At 45.5% G+C, this 25,550-nt stretch overlaps 1 protein-coding gene across 2 annotated transcripts in view; it reads right to left on the bottom strand.

Annotated features, from left to right (window-relative positions):
- UMOD (uromodulin) overlaps positions 1 to 25,550 on the bottom strand; it is a 248,946-nt gene that overhangs the window by 58,352 nt on the left and 165,044 nt on the right. For both annotated transcript variants that reach the window (XM_069647169.1, XM_069647170.1), the window contains one exon: positions 21,090 to 21,298. In XM_069647169.1, the coding sequence (XP_069503270.1) occupies positions 21,090 to 21,298 (209 nt within the window). The remainder of the gene's footprint in view (positions 1 to 21,089; positions 21,299 to 25,550) is intronic.

The following is a 25,550-nucleotide window of genomic DNA, read 5'->3' on the forward strand; positions in this document are numbered from 1 at the left end:
CGGTACACCAGGTAATTCCGTTGCAGCCATTTTTTGGGGGGCCGTAATGGAAATACTGCCAATGTTACTGCACAACCAATATCCAGGAGAAGCCTGGGGTGAAGTGTTAGATTTATATTCTCCACTTTCATTTTTTAAAAGTGGAACGAATAGAGTCGGTGAAATTCCCGCCCCAGTATTCCATGCAGAATCCCTGTGGAGGCTTATGGACTCTGAAAAGAAAACCTAAGACCACCCTTAGCAAGCTTATCATCGGGTAGGGATATGTCAGACACAGTGGCAGTGACAGTAAAAGTGATTGGCAATACGTCTTCTGGAAATCCCACTAAACCCATAATGAGCCCCAGCACACACCTACATTAACATGAAGTGTTAAAGGCTGGAGAAAATTAATTCACCCGATAAAATCCAAAAAAGGAAACAGGATGAGGTCATGAAATGGCTTCATGCTTTGTTGGCAACTAAGAACTTCATTTTTGTTTTCAAAACTGTTCTAAGATGTGCCCATATTTATTTTGTTTTAAGTGCAGGTGTAATTGCATTAAACGTTTCTACTCCCTTAAGTTGTGTCTCTGGCGGTCGTGCTTCCCTGCTGGAGAACAGACGGTAATTATTGGCAATTTTTTAAAGATTTAAAGTTGGCTCCACCCCCTGACCCCTGAAGCACCTACTTTAGAACAGACATGTGTGCATTTGTGGAACTGATTTCTGCAAATGATGTTGGCTGTCTCTGGCTGCCGCCCTTCCCCGCTGGAGTACAGGCAGTACGAGATAGAACACAGACAGATATATGGTCTTTTACGGACTTTTATGGACTCTATTTTATAGCCTATACATATGGTAGCCTAACCGTATGTTTTCTTATTTGTTATAGGTAATTATTGGCAATTTTTGGAAGATTAAAAGTGGCTCCGCCCCCTAACCCCTGAAGCACCTACTTTAGAACAAAACCGTGCGCGCATTTGTGGAAATGCTTTTTGCAAGTGCTGTTTGCTGGGTCACTGGGTACAGCGAGAAAGAGTTTACCAGATTGGGATAACGTGAGATACTTAAAAAGTATTTAAGTGAAGCTGAAAAACCACGGGTGAACTAACGGGGGATACTAAATTATAACAAGTCCGGCTAAGTATCTTGAGTTAGTCCTTGGTGTTGACTGGGTGTAGGGAATATAGTTTACAGTGTTTGCCGACACACTTCCTTTAGCACAAAGCAGTGTAGGTACAATGCATTCCGTAAAAGACCAAGATTGGACCGCTTAAAGCAGGCTTTCTTTTCCCAGTCACCCATGGGCATTTTCCTTTTAAAGAGGGGGGTCTCCTACCCCTCCTACCCCTTCTTTTATTCACTCTTGGACCCTTCAGGCCATAAGAAATAATTATTTACGACCTGTTTTGGGAGAGTTGATCTTTCAAAAGCCCTTTACCATTGAGGTGAAGAAGCAGTGCTCTACTGAAAAGACAAGCATTGTTCCCTAACCACTCCCAGGGAACACTGGGGATGACTCCCACTGAGTACCAATGCCTGCCACTCTACTTGCGAATCTCCCTAGGCTGGGAGAGCGCAGATGCTGACCTGAACGCCACACTTGAACCCCAACAATCTCCCGCTTTGATCCAACTAGATGCCTGCACTGCTTGACCTAATATGACTTACAGCATCCAAACTTGGTTTGACTCACACCACAGTGAAGCTCGAAGCCTAGTTCGACATTGTTGAACTGCTGAACTCTGGATTAAGATACTCGGAACTGACCCTGCCCTCCTGGTCCACCTCTTGGGGCCCTATAGACTGGCTTAGTCCTTTTTCTCCATTTTGCACTAAGAAGATATCTCTTGTTCATTCTTTGTTGCATTTCTTGATTGTTTTTCCTCCCTGCTAATTATTCAGAGTGCTGCATCATTACATTCTGAATTTCTCTGTCTTTCCTTTTGAGGGGTGAGCTTTTATAGCGTCTTTGATAGTTCTGTGTACAATCGATGCGTGTATTTCAAGTATATATGTCTATAGAACCTTGGTTGTACATTCTTTTAATTTGTAACTGTTGTACTTTGTTTTTGGTTTGCATCTGGCTCACATTCACACCCATTCTGAGCGTATAGCCTTCCCACGCCCCACATTACCAAAAAAGGTGAAGGAGGTATATCTCTTAGCTGTGCCTGTTTTACTGTTATGATTGCGATGACTATTGGTTTGTAGAGGGGTGGAGGCTAAAGAGGCGGTTTAGCTACTCCTCCTTATACTCCTGCAGAGCATAAGTCATTTCGTCACAACCATGTCCTTTCATCTTCGGTGGCCTTCTAGACAAAGAATGTTCATCTCTCTTACTGTGCCAATGAGGGAATATGAGGACTTTGGTCTTGTCTTATCAACTATTCTTTTATTTATTTATCCTTGGCTATTCAACATCAGGTAGATGAACTTTCAATGACCTGGACCTTCCTTCTAGAAAGAAACTTCAAAACTTCAAACATTTCAAATGTTTTATAGGGCTATGCAATGTTTCTCTTGATATGTTTAAGACCGACACACATTACATATGCTAGACTCTTTTAAGCTTGCCTTATTCCGTGTTGAGTCTCTGCACCTAACTGCCAGAGTGATCTGCTGTGAGTTTGTAAAGGCCGGGGCAAGCAGACCTCTAACAGCCCAGTCCTCCAGAGCTCAAGGAAATTAGACACAATGTTTATTATTCAACAAGCCGTATTCCGACAAAAAATGTCATAAAAGCATACATCGATACAATCAAACAGCACATGCAATTTGCATCATAATACATTAATTTGCAGATTTTTACAACTATTCAAATTTCAAACATTTGCCAGCAGCTTCTTTGATCGTGTTCATAACAAAGAAACCCTAAGGTTATAGGAGGAGGCCATAACAGGTGTGGATACTAGGCCTCAATACAACATGTTTACAAATATTGGTGTGCCCCAACCTGAATCTTAAACAAAATAAAACGAACTACAAGACTATCCCACATATCTTCACGGATGTCTGATTTAATATTCCATTTTTGATCATGTTCGCCATGCCCATTTAAGGTATTTGCAAGTGGCAAACACTGCAGGGATGTCTGTTGTGTTCAAACAAATCATCATGGGCTCCACTGTGGTCCTACAGCCACACATCCATAACAGTTGCTTAAGAAAGCGCCTCCTTAGGGGCAATGTAACCGGGCATAGCAGGAAGAAATGTTTCAGGTCCTCAATCGCACTATTGCACAGTGGGCACACAGGAGAGGGATCACTGTGCCATTTATGTTTCTGGGATGCCATCGACAATATGCCGAACCAGAATTGTATATACATTGACCTTTCGAATTTAGGGTTTACAGAATCAGGGTAGTCCTCATAGCCTACCTGAGTTTTGATGTTGACATATCCTGCCAAGGAATCTGAGCCAAGGGTTTACACAAAAATGCCATGCTAGGCTTTAACAAGAGCAGCACCTTTTACAATACCCTTTGATTGTGGAGTGATTGCACTGGGGTTGGTCCAATAAACCCAAAGACCCAGGTCCCTCAAGCAGTTTTTAACATGCACAGCCCACTTCAGGGAGCTACCCCCTGCTGTGCTAGTGCATCCCCTAGTGCATCTCTGTATTTAGCAAGATATGTGTTAGACCAAAGCTGGACCCAAAACAACACTGGGCGAAGCTGGCAGATGGACTCTCTCCCCCGCGTACCAGTTTCTAATAGCACTGGGACAGTCGGCGTGCTAGCAGGTAAGCCCAAAACATGTTTTAGGTATTTGTTTTCGACTAATGCCATTGAATGGGTGTACATCTGCCCCCATAAATCAGCCCCATTGATAGCAGCCTGTCTTACCTGGGCTTTGTAGGCTTCCGTCGAGACACGCACTGCCCCATTGCCATGTTCGGCAGTGAATCGTGCCAAGGCTCTGCTGTACCTGCCAAGGGTAATCCTAGCCTTTTCCATCTGCATGTTTATAGGTTGACTGATGCTGGCCAGGCCTCCAGCGGCTAGGTCAAACAGTGAGGACCTTTTGCCTGATTACACACATCACACCAGAGTGACATTAGTTTGAGACATGAGTAGCTCTCAGAGTGTGCAGGTGGCAGGAAACCAAGACATAGACTCCTGCCCCTGCTTCCTGTTTGACTGCAATCTAACCACTCTGGAAGGCCCCAGATTGCTAGTAGAAGAGTAGCTCTGTATGCCTTGCCCTCTCTCCTAGTCTCGGGAGTATAGCTCAGGGGCAATGTGCTTGCCTTGTAAGCAAGATGACACAGAGCACCACAGATTCAATCCCCGGGTCCGTGCTTAGAAACCTCTGGGTATTAAGCGCGTTATAACCTATCATATCATATCCTACCCCATAAATGGGATCCAACAACTATGAGAAAAGCAGAACATTCCTGCTCGTCCCAAGGCTTTTGTGCCATCCTCTACCTTATGCATTCAGGCGGCAGGCCAGGTACCCGTGTAGATAGCTGGTAATATGTACTCCACTCCTTCTGGCTCCCCCAACCCCCAGAGAGCAAAGGCGGGAGAGTTTTCCAGAGGGTGCTGCACAAGAGAGAATGGAGGAATGCTACTCTTTAATAATGCTGAATCAGTAAACTGCACCACACAAAAAAGCCCACTACAACAATCGAATTTTTAACTGTGGAAACCGCAGCAAGGAACTCCACAAAATAATTTCTGAATTTGTCAAACCAACCAGTACCTCAACCCAATCCACCCCATCTCAATCACTCTGCGACTCGCTCTCTCTCCACTTCTACACCCCCACTCTCGACAGAACAAGTTCTCTTAACAACAAACCTTTCCTCCTTTCACTGCCACAAAATCTGTGCGTCCTATCAACAACCTCCCCCGCCCGCCACGGCAACAACAACTCTACACACTTTCGACTCCTTCAAACCAATCTCGAGAGACACATTTCTCGACCTTCTCTCATGCTTGAAAACCATCTGGCTTCCTCCTTGACCCCTGCCCCGCTTCAGTCCTCAAATAAATATTCTCATCCACCTGCGCAGGAGAGTACGCAAGAACCATCCTAAACGACTCCCTCAGCACTGGAATCTTCCCCAACGCCTTCAGAATTGCACACGTCAAGCCTCTTCTAAAAAATACATCCCTCGACCCCTTCGACCCCAAAAACTACCGCCCTTATCTCAAACACCAGATTCATTGCAAAACTCATTGATCGAACTGCATACTCCCAACTAAACACCTTTGTCGAATTCAACACCCTCTTTGACCCTGCACAATCAGGTTTCAGACCACGACACAGAACCGAAACCACTCTGGCCTCAATCTGGGATGATCTTAAGATCACTGCAGACTCTGCAGGATGCACTGCACTAATCCTCCTAGACCTCTCTGTCGCCTTCGACACAATTAACCACTCAATCCTACTTGACCACCTCCTCTTGCTAGGAATCTGTGGAACCGCTCTCAAATGGATAGCCTCCTTCCTCAACAACAGGAAACAAATAACCCTTCTCTCCACCTTTGCCTCGGCCGCTTGACCAGTCAATACTGGAGTACCACAAGGAGCATGCCTATCAGCCCTCCTGTTCAACCTCTATATGTCCACCCTCCCTGGAATCATCTGCCCGCACAACATCCTGTGCTACAACTACGCCGATGATACTCAAATCACCCTAAAACTCCTCAATCAGACTCCAACTTTCACCCCGACCTCGCAGCCTGCCTCCTTGACATCAACCGTTGGATGACTACAAACCACCTCCTCCTAAACCCCACTAAAACCGAAATCACGGTGTGTGGCAACATCAAGCTTCACCCCCGCCCATTACCTTGGCCCAAATCCATGGGCCAACCACCCACCACCTCTGCCATAGTAAAAAACCTTGGATACACTCTAGACTCTGACCTCACCCTCTCTCGTCAAATCAACAACGTATCTAAATCTTGTCATTACCACCTCAAAATTCTTAGACGTATTTTTCCCTACCTCTACCTCTCCTTTCCTAACATACTTGCTGCTGTTATGTCTATTGTAATGTCAAGACTGGACTACACTAACTCCCTTTATCTCAGAGTCTGGACATACCACCACATTAAACTGCAAAGAGCACAAAACGCTGCCGCCAAAATGCTACTAGCACTGGGCCCAAGAGACCACACCACTCCAGCTCTGAGAACACTCCACTGGCTCCCAGTTGGACAAAGGGCCACTTTCAAGACCCTGTGCATCACCCACCGTGCAGTGCACAAGACCGGCCCTCTATACCTGCAAGACAAGCTAAAAACCTACCTCGCACCCCGCACCTTAAGATCAAGCTCCACCCTCCTTCTAGTGATCCCAACCACCAACTCGGTCAGGTAAGGAGGATCCGCATTCTTAGCCTTGGCCCCCACTCTATGGAACTCGCTTCCACTCCACATCCAACACACCGAAGACTATTTGTCATTCCGCCATTTACTAAAAATGTGGCTATTCCCATAACACTGATGACCACCTAAAGATGTGTCTGAATCCCCCAGCAACCCAACGACGAAACACACAAGCTGTCCTACCTGGTGTTAATAACCTCCGATCCAACCCACAGGATAGGATAGAATGGATGGAATTGATGGAATGGTTGGAGTGAATGGAGTGATGGATGGAGTAAACAGAGTGGGTGGACAAAGTAGATGGAATGACAGAGCTGATGGAGTGGAAGGAATAAAGGAGTAAATGGAGTGGATGGAACGGATGGAGTGAATGGAATGGATAGAGTGAAAGGAACGGATAGAGTGAATGGAACGGATAGGGTGGATGGAACGGATAAGGTGGATGGAATGGACAGAGTGGGTGGAACGGATAAAGTGGATGGAACAGATCGAGTAGATGGAACGGATAGAGTGTATGGAACGGTTAGAGTAGATGGAACATATAGGGCCTCATTACGACCCAGGCGGTAAGTTACCGCCTGGGTCGTACCTTTACCACCATGGCGTAAACTACGTTTACGCCATGGTGGTTGGCGGACTTACCGCCCCATTCCGAGGTTGGCGGGGCGGTAAGTCCCCAATCCCCATTTACCCTTCCCCATTCCCATTTTTGCCCCATAGGGCATAATGGGAGTGGGGAAGGCGTTAATTACGCCACCGTAAATTACGGTGGCGTAATTAACAACATGGTCCCTTAGCGCCATGGATTTTAACACCTGCTAAAAGCAGGTGTTAAATCCGCCATGGCGCTAAGGGACCTCAGAATCAGGCGGTAAGGGTCGGCGCTGTTTACGCCGCCGTAAACCCCTTACCGCCTGGGTCCTAATGAGGCCCATAGAGTGGATGAACGAATGGAGTGGATGGAACGGATGGAGTGAATGGAACGGATGGAGTGGATGGAACGGATGAAGTGGATGGAATGGATGGAGTGGATGGAACGGATGGAGTGGATGGCACGGATGAGTGGATGGAATGGACGGAGTGGATGGAACGGACGGAACGGAAGTAGTGGACGGAACGGATGGAGTGGGTGGAACGAATGGAACAGATGGAATGGATGGAACGGATGGATCGGATGGAACGGATGGATTGGATGGAACGGATGGAGTGGATAGAACAGATGGAACAGATGGAACAGATGGAGTGGGTGGAACGGATGGAATGGATGGAACGGATGGAGTGGATGGAACAGATGGAACGGATGGAACAGATGGAACGGATGGAGTGGATAGAACGGATGGAGTGGATGGAATGGATAGAGTGGATGGAAAGGATGGAGTGGACGGAATGGATGGAGTGGACGGTACAGATGGAGTGGACAGTACGGATGGAGCGGGCGGTACGGATGGAACGGACGGTACGGATGGAATAGATGAAACAGAGAAAGTAGACAAAACTGATGGAACGGATGGAGCAGATGAAATGAAGTGGATAGAGTGACAGAGTGGATCGAATTGGATGACTTGAATGGAACTGGATGACATGGATGGAACTGGACGATTGGAGGGAAATAGGTAGTACTGGATGGGGCTGGATGAAACGAACTGAACAGATGGAGTAGATTGAATGACCTAATGGATGGAGTGAATAGAATCAGATACATTGATGAAACTGGACAGAGTAGATAGCACAGGACAGAAGTGATGGAACTGGACAGAGTGGATGGAACTGGACAGAGTGGATGGAACTGGACGGAGTGGATGGAACAGACGGAACAAATGGAGTGGACGGAACGGATGGAACGGATGGAATGGATGGATCGAATGGAACGGATGGAGTGGATGGAACGGATGGAGTGGATGGAATGGATGGAACGGATTCAATGCTTTCGGCTATTGGGATTTTGAAATTTATACTTCCAAATATTTCCATATTCAGCTGGAGATAATGTCCAGAAGGTGACCATTCCCATCACTAGGCCAAACGCACTGGTGTTTTCTATGGATGTGTCTGCAGTCATAGCCTGTGCAGAATGTCTCTTTCAGATTTTACATTGTTGTGTAAGAAGACCAAAGATGACCTCAAGAAAGAGTATGAGGGTTTCTTTCAGTCAAATTACCCTACAGTTCCTTCTGCCTTTTGACAAACTACAGGAAGCAGTGCCATCTTCTGTAAAAAGTCTTCCTGCCCACCGCCTTCTAGGGTAGGGTGACCAGATTGAGTCATGCCAACTGGGCGCTATTTCTTGGTTGTGGGCTTTTGAATGAAAAGGTATTGTGTTCTGGCGGTGGCAGCCTTGGTGTACATTCATTTAACAAAGTAGGGGCGGACATCAATGGTTCCATAAAGAAAAGCCCATACCTGCAACACAGGGACCCAGTGCAATGGTGCTATGTAATCCTCCTTCTCTAGGTGTAATGTGAAGGAAGCTCTTGCGTTCTTTTTTGGTTGGTTCAGTGGAGTTCCATGGCAGCTGGTTGCAGTCTGGTTACAAACACTAAGCAATATTATTTCCCTGTGCAGGGGCCAACATGTCTAATTTCCTGCTCCCAAAACTGACCCTTTGGTGCCTGGCCAATCACTCTTTGCTCCTTGTGAAGCGGTACCAACATTTCTGTGATTATCAGACACAATCGTTGCTTCAATGACAAATGATTATGATGTTTTTAACTCCATATAAAAGATAAAATAACTTCCCAACTGTAGGTGCATGAAGTTAAAGAATTTAAGAGATGGCATAGGGTTTAAAATATGACTTCCAGTTTTGGAGTATTCTTCACCATGTTGATGTAAGCAACAAAGCCTGAACGGAGGTTGGGGGGGGCATTACTGGTCGGGTAATGTCCCGGGGACGTCAGTTTCACTCGGGCCTTAACGATAGACCTGGGGCATTACCTGAGCAGTAATGCCCCACCCCCGTAGGGGTTTATTGCTATTAGTCTCCAGGGACTTTTCCCCAGGATACAAATAGCAACAAATGGGATGCGGGGACGTTTACCTTGTTCGGTGGTGAGGTGGATCAGAGCAAGGGATAATAATGGCAGCCAGCTCGCTCACATCGGAACTGAGGGGCGAGACTAGAGCTGTCAATGTATTGAGGGCGCATGCGCTTGGTGGCCATGTTTGGTGTTCCATTAAAGACTGATAACAGTGGTTTTCAGTAGGAACCAATTTATTTATTTGTTTTTTTAGTTATTTTTTATTTATTTCTCGTTGAAATTGACAAACTTTAGGATAAGAGATATATGGCCTAAACAAAATACATAATAAGCATACATACTTCCAATGTAAATTAATGTTTGGGTAAAGGAAATTAAGAATTCTCTTAAGAGTAACACTGGATGAGTGTTAGGATGTTACATTTGTTGGTAGTAGAATTGAACATTTCTGAGCAATGAAAAGGAACAGTTGGCAAATTGAGTAGTAGGGGCATCGCTAGAGGATGTAGTCGAAGTATTAGCTGAAGAAGATTTGCATTTTGTTTTACATAGCGCTACAAACCCTGAGGCATCTGAGCGCTGCTTATTATGACCCACAGTGTGTGGTGCTCATTTATCGACCTCGGAAGAGTGAAAAGCTGAGTTAGGCCCTGCTGGGATTCGAACCTGTGTTGTCAAGCTCCGCGCGGAGGTCAATGCAAGCTTTCTACTCTCTGTGCTATCGGCTGTCAGTAGTATTCGTAGGTGCGGGAAGTATTGGGCGGTACAACATATTGTGAGTTTACAGCTCCGGTAGGCAGACCAGCGTGGTGGAGAATGGTTAACCATTTCCTACACTCGGTTGGTTGAGGTTGCCAGTAGCTTTTTCAATTGAGGAGGCATTCATGTCTGCGTGTTTGCTTAGTTTTGGCATAACATTTTCAAGAGTATTTTTCCCTAATGGACGATTTGTATACCAAGTGCTGTCATAAGCGCATTGCTTTTTCTTTTTTTTTTTAGTGCCTGGGGAATAACAAAGGAGCATCATTTGGAAGTTTGCTCATGTAATGTAGTAGAGAACAGACAGGACAGTGCGGATCGTTGGGTGCTTTATGCACTCTTCCTCTTAAGTTACTGCGGTGTCGTTCCAGAAAGGGATGATGATTCTTTGTGAGTTAATTAAAAGTCATAGGGCCAAATCAGGGGTTGTGCGGAGCGGCAAAAATTGCGGAAGTTTTGCTATTACCGCCGCATTACTGCTCCACCAATCCCGAGTTTGGGCAGGGAAGCTAGAGATTTACCTCAAACTTTCTTCCCATCTTCAGTGCAATTACCGCTAGTGATATTACTGCCGGTGGTAATAGCACCAAAACGCCCCATAGAGTCCAACAGTTTCTTAAAAAATGGAGAATGACAGCGCCACTGCAACTCAGGATCCGGTAGAAATTTCCCTGCACTGAGTTGCGGTAACGCTAATAGCATTGGCGGTATCCCAGACTATCCCAGACAAATTACCACCAAGGCCCTGATGAGGCCCATAGTGGCATTCTGCATGCCATTTCCACCTTTTAATAGTTGGATGGCATTAGCTGGTAAAAGTCATTGACTTCTCTTCCCCTACATGCAAAGTGTAGCTGAATATCAAACCATACTTCGTATTGCAATGTTTCAGGGTAGTCAGTATTGAAAACGCCAGAATGTTTAAGCTTCTCCATGTCAGTGTGTGAAATATGGGATTCATGTACAGACAAGTCTTTACCTTCAGGCCTTAATCGTTTTATGATGCTTATCAGGCTCGGACTGGCCTATAGGGCAAGAGGCCCTTGGCCGAACTAAAAACGCAAAATGCTGGTGTGGTCCAGTTTTTCTGGTCAAAGTGGGACACTTTTTTGGCCATTGTGGGTCTGTTTGATGAGTTACTTCACTATGCGGCTAGTAGTTTTGACCAGTGTTGCTGAGTAATATTCTTTAAAATGCACAATTTGCATCACGTTTTGTCAAAAAACTCCCCCTTGTGTACTATTCAAACAGTGTTGCAAAAGGAATGAATAGCCATTTGCAACTGTGGCCCACTTTTTAATTGTGCCCGAGACAATATCATGGCCCAGACCGACCCTGACGCTCATAAAAACATTGGTGGCACTGAGGACGTTTTCTTTGCACATAATGTTTATTTTCCAACAGAAGGGTGCATTACTTAAATGAAGATTAATTCCAGAGTGCAGTGAGATTAAGCTTTGTGGTTGGTATTATGAACCATGAACTACGTACATTCTGCATAAAATTGTCGGGAGCTGAATGACCTTTTTGAATTAGCCATGCCTTGAATGTGTCCACAGACCATTTGGTTGCAGACTGTGGGCCTCATCACGAGTCTGGCGGTAACTCTTAAATGCGGCAGTAGCGCTATTACTGCCGCGTTTAAGGGTCCGCTAGATCATGGGCTTGGTGGATCTGCCCCCAGCTCGGGATGCGTCTCTTAATGTAGTTGAGCACCACGCACTGGAAATGTACTCTTCCTTCGATTCCAGTGCTTGCTCAGAAGATTTTAACGTGTGACGGAAAATTGATCCAGAAGAAGGAGCTGTTGGAAGGTGGGTAGCAACAGAATGTTGGTGCGTGCCTGGAGCCCGGTTCGAAAGCATGACAGGGCAGCTTTCACCGGCTGGTATAGACTGTGCTCTGGCCAATGAGATTGTTGGTGACAATGCAATTGTTCAAGGTAGGGTACTAATTTCCTTGAATGTCTTCCAGGGTCCACCCCTTTCGGGCACAATTGGGGCTTTTCTGAACCCAGTTGCCACACCATCTTCCATTTTGTTCTCAGACTTGAAAAGCAGAAGGGAGATGAAGCTTTCCTGTCATTTTATGTAATGCACTGTTTTACGTGTCATGAGCGTTAGTTTACCTGGCCAGTTGACTGAAGTCTCACCTGAGGAGCTCATTTAGTACTCATTTTGTAGCCCTGCATTATAGTGGAAAAAGCAAAGCTACAAGTCCCAGAAAGTAAAGGAAATTTGTAGATCGGATGTCTTACTGACGCTTGGCATGGAACAAATTGAGTTACTTGACTTATGAATGATGGGTACATGATGGAGCAGGACCATCTTTGACATTGGCAATTCCCCAGAACTGTACCATCTTGAAAACAAATAGACTGATGGGAAAGGGTGGGGGAGTTGCTCTCTTTTTCTGCAAATCACTCAACATACATAGCCTAGACTCAGTGAATATTGATGGCTGCGAAACCTTGCATGTTAAAATACTACTAAACTCTAACACTACGGTCATTGGGCCTCATTATGACCCAGGCGCTAATGGGTTAACGGCGCCGTAAAAGGCTGCGGCGCCATTAACCTATCAGCGCCTAATTACGAGGTCCCTTTGCGGGACCCGACCTTAACGGCTGGTGTAGACCAGCCGTTAAAGTAGGGACCCGCAAAGGGACCTTGGTGCTAATTACGGTGCCGCAATTTGCGGCACCGTACTTAGCGCCTTCCCCATTCTCATTGAGACCTATGGGGCAAAAATGGGAATGGGGAAGGGCCATGGAGGAAGGGGGAATTACCGCCCCGCCAACCTTGTAATGGGGTGGTAATTCCCCCTTTCTCCATGGTGGAGTCGGTAACTTACCGGCATGGACCATGGTGCTAATAGCACCATGGTCTTCCGCCAGGGTCGTAATGAGGCCCAATGTCTTTCCTCTCTTCTGTCTAATGCCAGACTTTCCTATTCAATTTAATGAATGGATCTGTTCTGCTCTTAAGCCCTCTCTAGAGTCCTCATATTAAGGGACTTCAACTTGGGGTTTAATGACCATAAAGATCTGCTCACTCAGGCTGTTCAGTCCTCACTTGATGGTTTGACCTTTGAGCAACATATCCTGCTTCCCAAACATAGTGCAGGCAAAACACTGGACTGGATGGCCTCTTATGGAGTATCAGTGGACAACATCAACATCAGTGTTGATCCCTGTCCCTGGTCCGACTACTATTTTGTATTTTTTCCAGATACCCAAAATAGCACCTGTAATTAAGAAAAAAACACTTTGGAAAGGATTCTCTGTCGACATTTACACATACTCACCCCTGAGGCCATGCTTCCTTTCTTTGCCCCAGTAATTGGTAATCTAGACAGCTTGGACTCTGCAGACAAATTAGCAACAGCATGTGATGACATGATGAAGTTGGCAGTGAATTTGCTGGCTCCTCTCAAACTTAGAATGGTTAAAACCCATCCCTATAAACTCTGGTACTCAGCTGATATTCACAAACTAAAAGCCATCAAAGATAAAGCCTTTAAACAATGGCAAAAATCTCTGGCTGTCGATAATAAGGCTAGCTATTCAGCGTGAGTTAAAATATGCAAAAGGGCAATCCCTGAAGCAAAAGATTTACATCATCAAAAGAAGATTTCTGAAGCTTCGAGCTTCAGAGCTTTTTAACATTATGCGTGAACTGGAGAACCCTTGCCCCCCATTCCCCTCGTTTCATTAGTCAATAAGAATGAACAATGATGTCAGCATATTCAGAACTCTATGCGCTGCAAAGTTGATGCCATTAAGTCAGACATCGCACCTAAGATCTCTGGTAAGGGCCCATCTCACAACCTAGGGCTAACATAATGAGATGAGAGGAGATTAACACATCGTTGGCCTTTGCAGAAGCAACTGAAAATGTGATTGAGGACACTATTGTCAAGCTAAAGCCAACAAACTGCAAGAGTGATTATGTCCGGCCTTTATTATCAAATCATGGGCTAGTTCGCTAGTTGCTAAATTTGTAAACTGTTCTTTCAAAGAAGGCATTGTCCTGGCCTCCATCAAACAAGTGTGGATTGCCACGCTATTAAAGAAACCATCTCTTGACCCCACAGTGGCTGGGAATTTCCACCCTAAAACAAACACTTATCGTTCAGAATTCTAGGTACAGTTGCACACCAACAAATTCAGAATCATTTGAGACAACATAACATCCTTGGACTTAAACAGTTGGGGTTTAGGAGATAACACATTACTGAGTCTACTCTGACAGATCTTAAACTGAATATCTTGAAGTCTATGGACGAAGGTCAAGCATCCCTTCTGATGCTTCTGGATCTCACAATGGCCTTTGACCTGGTAGATCATACCATCTTAGTCTCCAGGCTCCAGGAGTCTGCCTCCTTCTCTAAGGAAGTGGCTGGATGGATTGCATCATTCTTGTCAGAGCGGGTTGCCAGGGTACACAGTGAAACATCTTCAGATAAGGGATTTGTAATCCCTTTGGGGTGCCACAGGGCTCATGTATTTCGCCCATGCTGTTTAAAAGCTTTACCATCCCCCTGTTTGATATGCTAGACTCCGAAGGAATTACATACGCAAATTATGCGGATGAAACTCAGCGTCATATCCCCATCTCGGGTAACCACACAGCTGATACCCTACTCATGAACTCTGTTTATGCCATCATTCATGAATGGATGTCATTTAATGGTTTTGCACTGAACTATTCTAAAACTGAAATCATGGTACTTGGCACAAGCCAAAAACTGCGCAGGTTAGACCTGGCGTTTCAGTCCTTTAAGATAGCGTACTATGGGCCTCATTACGATCTCGGCGGTAGCCATGCCGCTATTGGCGGCATGGCTGCCGCCGAAATCGCCTGCGGGTCCGGGTTCCCAGAATGAGGAATTACCGGGCCATTCCGAGTCGGAGGGCCCGGTAATTCCTCCTTCTAGGAACCCGGGCCCGGACCTTCCCCATTCCCATTTCAGCCCCCATAGGGCTGAATGGGAATGGGCGAGGGAGCAAACAACGGCCCGATTACGAGCGGTCCATTGTTTGCTCCCTCCTCCCCTCGCGGGACCCGCTCTGCACGTCTGGTGAAACCACGTGCAGAGCGGGTCCCGCGAGGGGACCTTGTAATCAGGCGGGACGGGGTTGACGGCGCCGGCACCTTTACCGGCGCTGTTAACCCCGTCCCGTCTGGGTTATAATGAGGCCCTATGTCTTGAGCTCTCTACCCAACGTCAAGACCCTAGGGGTCATCCTGGACCCAGAACCGAGCAAAAAAGCGCATGTTGACCTACTGGTCTCTTAGCCGCAATCCGTCCCTTTCTGAGTGAGAGCAGCTGTGCCACTGTGGCTCGTGCTATTATCAGCTAACATCTGGATTATTGCTTAAGCCTTTTGCAGGGACTTGGACAGGGGGAACTGAATCGACTTCAAGTAGTACATAATAATGCAGTACGTATTGTCTGACGCCTTCATAAAACAGATCACATCTGTTTGGCCAGAAAATCACTGCACTGGCTGCCTATGGGCAGAAGAATCATTTTCTGCACTCTGTGCATCACTCATGCATGCTTATTTGGTTTGATTCCAAGCTATCTCTCCCAATATATAAACTGGCTGCCTACAAAACGAGTAACGACTCCATTCTTGTGTGTGTTCCTAAGGCAAAGCTTTCTTTAGTTCTGAAAGCTGCTTTTCTCAGGCAGCACCCAAACTGTGGAATTCTTTACCTCTGAAGTTGAGGTCCTGCGCCTCCTTGGGGCCTTTCAAACGTCGACTAAAAACTCTACTGTTCAAATAACTCTTCGGATCCGTGGATCTGATGTCTGGCTGAGTTTGTTTGCTGTTTGTTGTTTCTTGTTCTGTGTTCTGTCCACGCAGCTATGCCCAGCGCGTTATAAATAATAAAATAAAATAAATAAATAAAATGAACATTGACGTGTCCACTCGGTTTTCTATTTTCTATTCTCTTCTAACACTTGGACCTGCAAGAGTTGTCTCGTACTCTTTCTAGTCATAGCTGTATTCCTCTTGTAGTTCTAAAGGTTATTTACGACTCTGTATGGTATAATTTGTTCTACAAAACAATGGAGTCCACCTTCACATACACAAGAGTATTGTGTGAGTACGTTCTGTGAGTTCTGTAGAGTAAGCAATGTGTTCCTCTGCTTTCCTCCCTGCTACTTGGTGGTGCCATCAAGTCACCACATGACAAAATGAGGGTTTCCTTGCTCTGTAGTTGGCCCGACTACTGTTTCAGCTAATTCTATGTGTGTGACAGCTTATACTGCTTGTTATGTACATCACAGAGATTAGCAGAGAGAGCAATTTGAAGAACCAGTAGCCTGTGCTCAGAATGAGATTTCCGTGGCAGAAACATCTTCTGCTGAGTTCTTCCCTCACTTCTTTATATCCGGGGTACAATCTCCCCATGCCATCAGAACTATGTGGCCTCCAAGCAAAGACACTGTACAAACTTTCGGGCTTTATGAACATGCTGCCCATCTCATCTCTGCCTTGAGAAGATCATGTTGTATCCCAGAAAGCTTGATGTCCTTAAGTCAATGCCCAGTGGAAAAAAACACTTCAACTTTAAGTTTCTAGGCTGAATTCATATAAGATCGGGTTCCCATAACTCGCTGGTCTCTGACCACCTTAAATATCCAAATGTTGGGCATAGAACTCCACAACATCTTTGGTTCGTGCCTGGCCAATGCTCAGATGCTCACTGAAAGATCACCTGTCCCTAACTGAATATGGATTTTAACATTTCCTGAACCTCTTTCCATCCTTTCATCCATTTCCTGTGACCATGTGACTATAGCCTTCTCTAGTGAAGCATATATAGGTAAATACAATAAATAAGAATAGGTGCACTCCACACTAGGATTTTGGGCAAGGGGGGGACTTCCCCACTTCCCCTTGGGACCATACCCAGGGTAATCTAGTTGGAGCACATTCTTCTTTATCCACCAAGACCTATTCAGTGCCAAACATTGATTGGTGCGCTTTACAAATGTAATGTAATGTAATGCATCCATTTGTATAACACCTTTCAGCATTAGTATGGTCACAATGCGCTGCAGGTTGAACACACATAGGGGGACCGGAGTCCAGCTATGGGAAGGATTCAAGGAGGTGTTAATTTGTGTGTGGCCATATTGGCCGATACAAAGATATGAGGGGTTGCCAGGTCCCTGCAAGCCATCCATGTCGAGCTGGCATGTGAATAGGTGGCGATAAGTGGTCTAGAGAGGGTTGCGATAGTGACAGAGATATTATGGGCCCAATTCATGGAAAAGTATGCATTTCTCCCGCAATCGTTTTGCGCCGAGAACAATACTGTGCGAGCCTCCGCGCTGAATAAAAAATGCGCCCCCCGTGTATTTGTGGAATTGTCTGCGCAAAGTAACTGTATATGCAAGTTGCGCACGAAACGGCCCCCAACACGCCCCTAGACGAAGCAAAAACAGTCAGAACAGCTACCTTTGTGTGCATCGTGGGTGTGAATACACGCACCCTTCAAATAGTGCGTGGGGTCCCCTGCAAGTGGGCCTGCATCACACAGACCCTGCGCGGGGTCCGCCATAACTGTAACCCACACCCCGAGGACATGCGTACAGTTTCACGGAAAGCATTTATATTCCCAGTCAAACTGCGTGTGAACCCCATAAACAGTTCCTGCACCCCGCTACGCTGCTTATGCGCAACCCTAAGTATGATCGGAACCCCGTCTGTGTGCAAGCACCCCTAAATCCAACATGCAAACTCATCTCCACAGCTGCGATTCCTCCGCGCAAGCCCATACGCCTGCTTCCAGGTGGCAGAGATTTACAGGGCATCACGTGAGCATTTCGCAGGCGAGAAGTTGCGTAGTCACATCCAGGAATATGCGCTGTCGTGCGCATTTGTGGGCGTGCTATGGACTGCCTGTGGCCTGTCCCTCATAACGCCCACTTTCTAGCTTGTTCTTCCTCATTTTGTGTGTTCCATCCCCTATTCCCACCCCTACGCAGGCCACACCCACCACCCTATGTGATTCTCATGCAAGGCGGTGCCGAGCCTGCACGAACTCCACGCAAGTCCCAGAGAAGTCCCGGAGAAGTCCCGCAGAGTCCGTCCTATGAATTGACGAGCAGTGTTTTGCATGCAGTTTGACACGCAAGTTCCCGATTGTATGTGCAACTAATTACATGAATCGGGCCCTATGTGTTTTCACCAAGCGTAAACTTTACTTGGCTTTGCCTTCATAGTGTAAGAGAGCTATTGGTAGAATGAAGAAGGAGAGGACATAGGGAAGCACTGTTAGCAATTGTCAAGACTGAAGTCATGGTCTCCACAAGATATTGGAGGTCTGAGTGATGGAACTGGTCAAGTCTACCAGTTGATACAGACTCACCTCTGGTTGAACTGAACCTCACAAGATGACATTAAAAATGTGCATTTCACAAATTATTCACCTGAGCTTCAGATAGGACATAGACCTGAAAGCTTGAACCTAGAACGTGCTTGCACAAAAAACAATGAAGCAATGGATTTTCCAAATAAATCCCCTATAGCAAAGGGCAGGTTGGGATCTGACAATCACTCTCTTTACTGCATTTGTCTGAAACAGTCCAGTTTCTAGCTGTGCATCATGTTGCGGTATGCCAAAGTGCTCAGAGGCAGCAGCTTAGCAGTGAAGGCACCAAAACACACACACACACAACAAATGCTATGCAGCCTGGTTTCTCACAAAACAAAGTTCCAGAGTTTAGCAAAATACAGACAAGAGAGGATCCCATGTGTACTGCTCATCCTGGCATTCGTTTCTTCATTCACTGGACTGAAGACTGTTCAATAGACAGGACAGTTCAAAGTTTCGCTTTTTGAATCACTGGGTTAAGAATAATAATATTAGGTTTTCAGATAGAACTTCATGTTCCTCCAGCTCCTAAGTGCTCTAATAATGTTAACTTTATTTTGGATTCTAAAAGAATCAATAAAACGACAACTGTATTGAATTAGTATTCAATGCAGTTATTGCGCATGCGTATAAAGTAATAAAACATGTATACATTATTAATCACATATCAGTCCCACTATGAATGGTCTCAATAAAAGACATCCATTTCAGGTAAAAGACCTAGAAACACATTGAGAGCAATGGACGGTACCTTAAACACACATCTAAAGCAGAAAATCACTATTGTCATAAAATCCATAGACTTAAAATGACGAGAATATTTTACTCTTATTCTACAAACAGCAAGGAGATAATTTGGCACATAATTAAAAAAAACAATTGGCCTTAATATGAGTTCAGCAGTTCGATTGTTTTATGGAGGTAATTCCGACAACATTGCTGTCAAGCTCATAATGAGGCCCGATACTTCCCGGTTATTGGCATGATAGCACAGCGTTCGTCATAGCTCTAACTGGCAGAATCTGATACAGGGTCATTTTTTTGTATAGTAAGTGTAAAGTTTATTATGTAAATTAAATCACATTAAATAAATAAATAAAAGATAGAGGGGCAACAGCCCTCCCACTCTGGTTTCCTTATACAAAGGGTAAAATAGTAAAACAATGCAGTCTTGACCCAGCCTCTAAAGCACTGGAATGACCTTTAGCTAATGGACGTATAGCCATTTGGGTGTATTTGATGCTACGAGGAGTACTCCAAAAGGCAGCTTCTTGTACAACTTTATGAGGGAGTGACAATGGTTGAAGGTCTATGACTATGGGCCTCATTAAACTTTTGCCGGTCCAGTAAAATTGCTGGTATAATTTCCAGTAAAGCCGAAGAGCTGGAGGTAAATCAGGCCCCTGCCGGCAACTAAATGCCAGAATTACCAGCCCCGGTATTGCCGGTGCCAGTAATTCCAGCAATCCCCTCCATGGAGTTCTATCAGACTCCATGGAATGGGGATTTACTGCCCTTTCCGCCGTCCGAAATATCCTGGTTATTCCGGGATATCAGTTGGCGAAAATGGTAGGAGCAGTTTGCCAGCACCACGCCAGATTTATCAGCAGAATACACCTGCAAACTTGTAATAAGGCTCATAGTATGACTCCCTTTCGCCTTACATTTTTTAATCAAAGGTATTCTGTCACCTTGGAGCTGCGGTCTGCTCTGGTCCCTGTTTCAACCACCATCCAGGCATCACACTTTTCCCTGATCTGCTCTGAAAACAGGCTGGTCAATGAAGCAGGAAATTCCATGAGCTCAATGAGATGAAGTTTAATGAATCTGCCGTCGATATACATTGACCCTTTAGATTTGAGGGTCAAAACAGAACTGTAGAGTTCCAAAAGCACTTATTCAGAGCATACAGCAGGGGTCTGCCACATGCAGCTCTCCAGATGTTTTGGGCTGTGACTTCCATGATCTCTCACCATTGACAATGATGGCTAGGGCTGATGGTAGTTGTAGTCCAAAACATCTGGGGAAGCACAGTCTGCAGACCCCGGCTACACAGTCTCACTGTTTGACAACACTGTTACCCAAAGTAACAAGGATTTAATAGCTATGTTAAAAGTTTTACTGTCAACCATCAATTCAGAGTGTATTGATATGGTAGAGGTTACACAGAGAAAATTGAACAGTGTTTTAAATAAAGCATTATCAGCAACATCTAATAATGGTACAGAAACCTGCCCTATAGTTCTTCTCCATGTAAAGATGCAACGGTAGCTTTTCTTTTATAGGGTTCTATTGATTTTAAGACATTTATGCCAACCGTATTCACGCCAAATTTCTTGATCATGCCTGAGTATTGTAATAGGATTTATTTTTTACTTTTGTAATAACAGGTGTTGTTATTACTCAATTAAATGTTATATAGTTATTGACAACAGAAGGATGGCAGAGGGAAGCACTTAACCAGTGAACTATCCATGTGGTGGCGCATCTCATTGAGCACTAAGTTTATGAAATGTTCTGTTATTTTATCTCATAATATATACTGCTCTTTTGAAATATTGGAAATACAAGGGGCCATTACGGCTACTCTACTAGCAGTGCATGGGAGAGAAGAAGACCTACCAGTAACTGCGTCCCGCATTGTCCAGCCCTCATGGGGTGCATGAAGGTGATGAGGTTGGTGACATTTCTGTCCTGGAAGCCAGCACAGCTGATGTCTTTGAGCCGCATGCTGGACGTGTTGAAGCCCAAACTTTCCAGCTGGCAAGTCCGAAACGAAGCACCAAATTCATTTTTGTTGCACTTCAGCTGAGGGCGCCAACTTGCAATATCTTCAAAGACATCAAAGCGATTACAGTAAGCGACTTGCATTCAATCGAGCAAACAGTTGATTTTGAACTCAATATACAGTCTTGCATTACAAGAAGGTCACAGGTGCGGAAGGGCCTGCATGCATTAACTTGTGTCTGAGAGGTAGATACATGGCAGGCATTATGTTCAACGAAAGTATTCTGGAAGTTGTTAAATACTGCATTCAGCAGGTTGGCATGTATGTTTTTCCAAAGCTGTGGATTTCATGTACATGGTAACGTTGTGTTTACTACTGGGGGGCTGCCGCATGGAGTTTCCCTCTGGCACAGTAGAGCTCACGACTGCCTATGCATAGCAGGGTGGTAGACTTAGCCGCATAATGTCAGCAGTGCGCTAGAATCTGCGAGCAACACACTGGCATTATTGGCAGCACCCTGAAATACTTCACTAAATCCTAGCTACACATGTGAAGTACCATTGCATGTGATAGCTATTCCCAGCATGCAGTGGAAATTATGATTTTATTTTCTAGCAACTTCATTTTTATAAGTAATTGCCTATCAACAAACAGAGGAGTGCAAATTCTACTTCCATATGGTGCATATTTATATATATAGGACGAGGCCCGGTTTGGCTGAAACGCGTTATTGTGTGTTTGTTCTTTGAACTGTCCACCTACAAGTAAATAAAGGACTATTATCACGGTGAACGTGGCTGAAGCGTGCTTCTTGGACCAGCAATGCAGGAGTGCTGTTGGAAACTGCGTAATTGCAGTCTTGTTTGTTCTATATATATATATACATATAATTGGGGACATTTACATTACCTCGACCTGCCCACAGATGGAAAGAAACGGTTCCATGTCTTTACAACGACACCCTAAATAACGACATACTTTTAAAACGAGACCTGAATAAGTTGATTATTTTTAAAATGTATTTGGGGGGGTTCCTCCCAAAACCCCCATTTCTACTGCACTTTTAGCCTCACCCAACTACCCCACCCCCTTCCCTCCTTTACCCTAGCCCCATTAATACTTTTACTAAAACATTCGACTTTTGTCGTTATTTAGGTGTCATTAAAAAAGTGTGTTGATATTTAATTGTTTTCGTTATAAACACTGCATACCGAAAGAAGCACATTCTGCATAGAACATGGAAAAAATGGACATATGCAGGGTTAAAGTTGCTTGCTGTGATGTTTGCACGGGCTCAAGGTGCAGCTGGATTAATGCATTATTAGCTGAGAGCTGAAATGATGAGTAACTGGTGGTCATACAAGGGTGGTTCTTGGTTCTTTTGGCTCTTTCTTGAAAGCCTTTAGGAAACGACAAGTTCTTAAATTGATGGGCAGCTATTTCCATATGCGTGTTATCAAATGACCTGCTGGTTCTTCTCACCTGTGCTGCATGTGTTTCTGGAAGGGTGCAGATTCTCCTTCAGAAAGCCTGGTTGGCAAGAGTGGAGGGTCTAAACCCTAATGCAAAGCAGCAACGTGGTGATGCTGATCGAGAGCTGTCGCCTGGGAGTCCATCAATGTGTGGGGGTGATGTTGCCTGGCATGCCCTGGCAAAGGATACATCATGGTGGCAGCTGCCGTTGTGAATGAGAGCATACAGATGGGGGATTGGGAAGAGACAATGCGCCTATCTGTGCAGGCCAGGATTTCTCCTCACAGGTGGAAGTTGCTGGGTGGAAGCAATGGTGTAACCTCCCCAGAGAAGGCCTAATTGGTACTTGGCCAACTGGCTTTCCTTTTTCATAGTTTCCTTGAAAGTGAGGTGGTGATATGTGTATAAGGCCAGAGGTTTGGCACTTGGGGAGACGTCGTGGGGGGAAGCCGCTCAGGTGCATTGTAGTTAACCCATCCTCTGGTAACAGCTAAGGGTTGCCCTTTTGATGAGGATGAATCTTGCCTTTGTTGCAATCACTTTAAGTCTTTTCGGATGGCATCCAGGAACAGTGTGAGGCTGTTCATGCCACTGATGAAAGACACATTGAAGTAGAGGTTTGTATTGTGGGTCCAATGCTGAACCGATATATCGTGACTGGACAGTGGAATAGCCAGATGTTCCATGCAAAGACTAAACATCACTGGGGTAAAGCCCTGGGGACTCTGGATCTGACATGGGTGTGGAAGCTCTGGGTGAGTCCAGTGATTTGGAGACTGGTGATTTTGAGATGTCAGTATGGCTGTGGTTATGTCTATCTTGCCGTAGAAGAATTGGTTAAAGGTGGTACATTATTTGTTTGAGCATGAGCTAATACTTTTGGGGGATATGTAAAGTATGTGGTATTTCACACAGAACATATTTTGTTTTTGGCCTATGATATATGGTATGATATGGCATTCATAACGTGCCTATACACAAGTGTTTCAAGGCGCAACGCGGCAAGGGAGGGGGAACCGAGGAAAGACAGGCAACAATCTTACTAGGCCAGGTGTCTTTCAGTTTGTGCAAGTGCATGGGGAGGGGAAAGCGCATGAGGGAAGGGGGAGGGGAAAGTGCAGTACATGGGATACTAGAAAAATAAGATAAATAAAAGAAACGGTCAGCTGGTGGCAAGTGCACGGTAAGAGCAGACATGACTGCAGGTAGGGGGACTTTAAGGGATGCAGAAAACAGTCCCCATGTGCGGGGGTTGCCAGTGAGGCAGTGCAGGTGTGCAGCTGGCGGGGTCTGGGCCTGAGATCAGAATGGTGGCCAGGTAACCAGTGCATCTTCAGCCAGGAATTCAGCATGGGAGAGGGGGTGAGAAAGCAGAAGCAAAGAGGAAGGTTTTAAGGTGCTTCCGGAAGCAGAGATGATTCTCCTCAAGTTTCATGAAGGCAGGGAGGCTGTTCCAGAGGGAGGCGCCTGCTGAAGAGCGAGATCTACCGCTTGGAGAAGCGACTGACCCTGAGGGAGTTGGAGGTAGATGAGCGAAGGGCTCGAGAAGGAAGATATTTAGGAAGGGAGAGTTGGAGGTATTGAGGCCCCAGGCCCCAAAAGGCCTTGTGGACAATGCAGAGGGTTTTGAACTTAATCCTCGCAGCCACTGGGAGCCAGTGCAGAGATTTCAGTCCTGGAGAGATACGATCCCTGGGCTTGAGGCCAAGGAAAAGTCTCGAAGTCCTGTTCTTGATGAGTTGCAGAGGGCGGAGAGTAGAAGCAGGCAGATTTAGAAAGAGGCTGTTGCAGTAGTCCAGCCTAGAGAGAAGCAGAGCTCTGGAGACAGTGAGCTTCTGGGGGAAGGAGAGGAAAGAAAAAATACCTCTGAGGAGGTGCAGCTGGTAGTGTGAATTCTTAGAGACATCAGAGATGTGAGGAGACAAGGAGAGTGTGGAGTCGAAGATGACCCCCAGGTTTTTGGCCTCGCAGTTGGGAGAAGGGAGAGGGCCAAGAGAGGTCAGCCAGAGAGTGGCAGGAAAGGAGGGGGTGGGTGTGCCGATGAACAGAATCTCAGTCTTACTGGCATTAAGGCAGAGATCATTGGTGGTGCACCACTCCTGAATGGTCACTAGTTTGACATTTGGCTGTGCTGTAACATTTAAAAAGTCTCTGGGTAGTCATATTAGGGCATCATGTGCTGAGTCAATATGGACATTCTTGAATTATGTGGTGGGAATAGGAGGGAGTTTGGACTAATCTTTGTTAGTTGGGAGGGTGTGATGCTAAAAGGAAGCATTAGCTGCTTCGTTTAGCTGAGGAGGATGGGTTGCAGACATGAAAGAGAAGGAATTGATGACATTATGTGATCCAGAGTGTTTCACTTTCAGTGTGTGTGTTTGTGATGTGGCATGATTTGAGTCAGATGGTAATAATTTTGGCAGGTGAGGTGTCAGGATTATTTAAGTCTCTGAGGTACTGTATGTACTGTGGGTGAAGTTGCTTAATAATTCATTGTTGTAGGCAGGAGAGAAGTAGATGAGCTGCAAGGTGGTGAGTGAGTGAGTGAGTGAGTGAGTGAGTGAGTGAGTGAGTGAGTGAGTGGCATGCAGAGAAGCATATTATTCTTAAGTGAGGCCTTGTGGATGATGTTGTGACCACTCTTGTAGATGGATGCTATTACAACCCTTTGTGTTGAACTTTTCAAAGATGTTGAAATAGATCGGTGTGTGAGACAAGTGTCAGCAATGGAGAATGTTTATGCTGTGGAGTGTGATGAAGTTGTGGCTGATGGAGGCAGGTTAGTGTGCAGAGAGATTTTCTAAACTGTCTGTGCGCCTGTCTGTCTGGGTGTGTTGATGTTGAAGGCCTTCTCTAGGATACTGCTGTTGGTGGTGTGAGGG

Source organism: Ambystoma mexicanum, chromosome 2q (genome assembly GCF_040938575.1).
Source record: "Ambystoma mexicanum isolate Mex_15411 chromosome 2q, UKY_AmexF1_1, whole genome shotgun sequence".
Classification (NCBI taxonomy): domain Eukaryota; kingdom Metazoa; phylum Chordata; class Amphibia; order Caudata; family Ambystomatidae; genus Ambystoma; species Ambystoma mexicanum.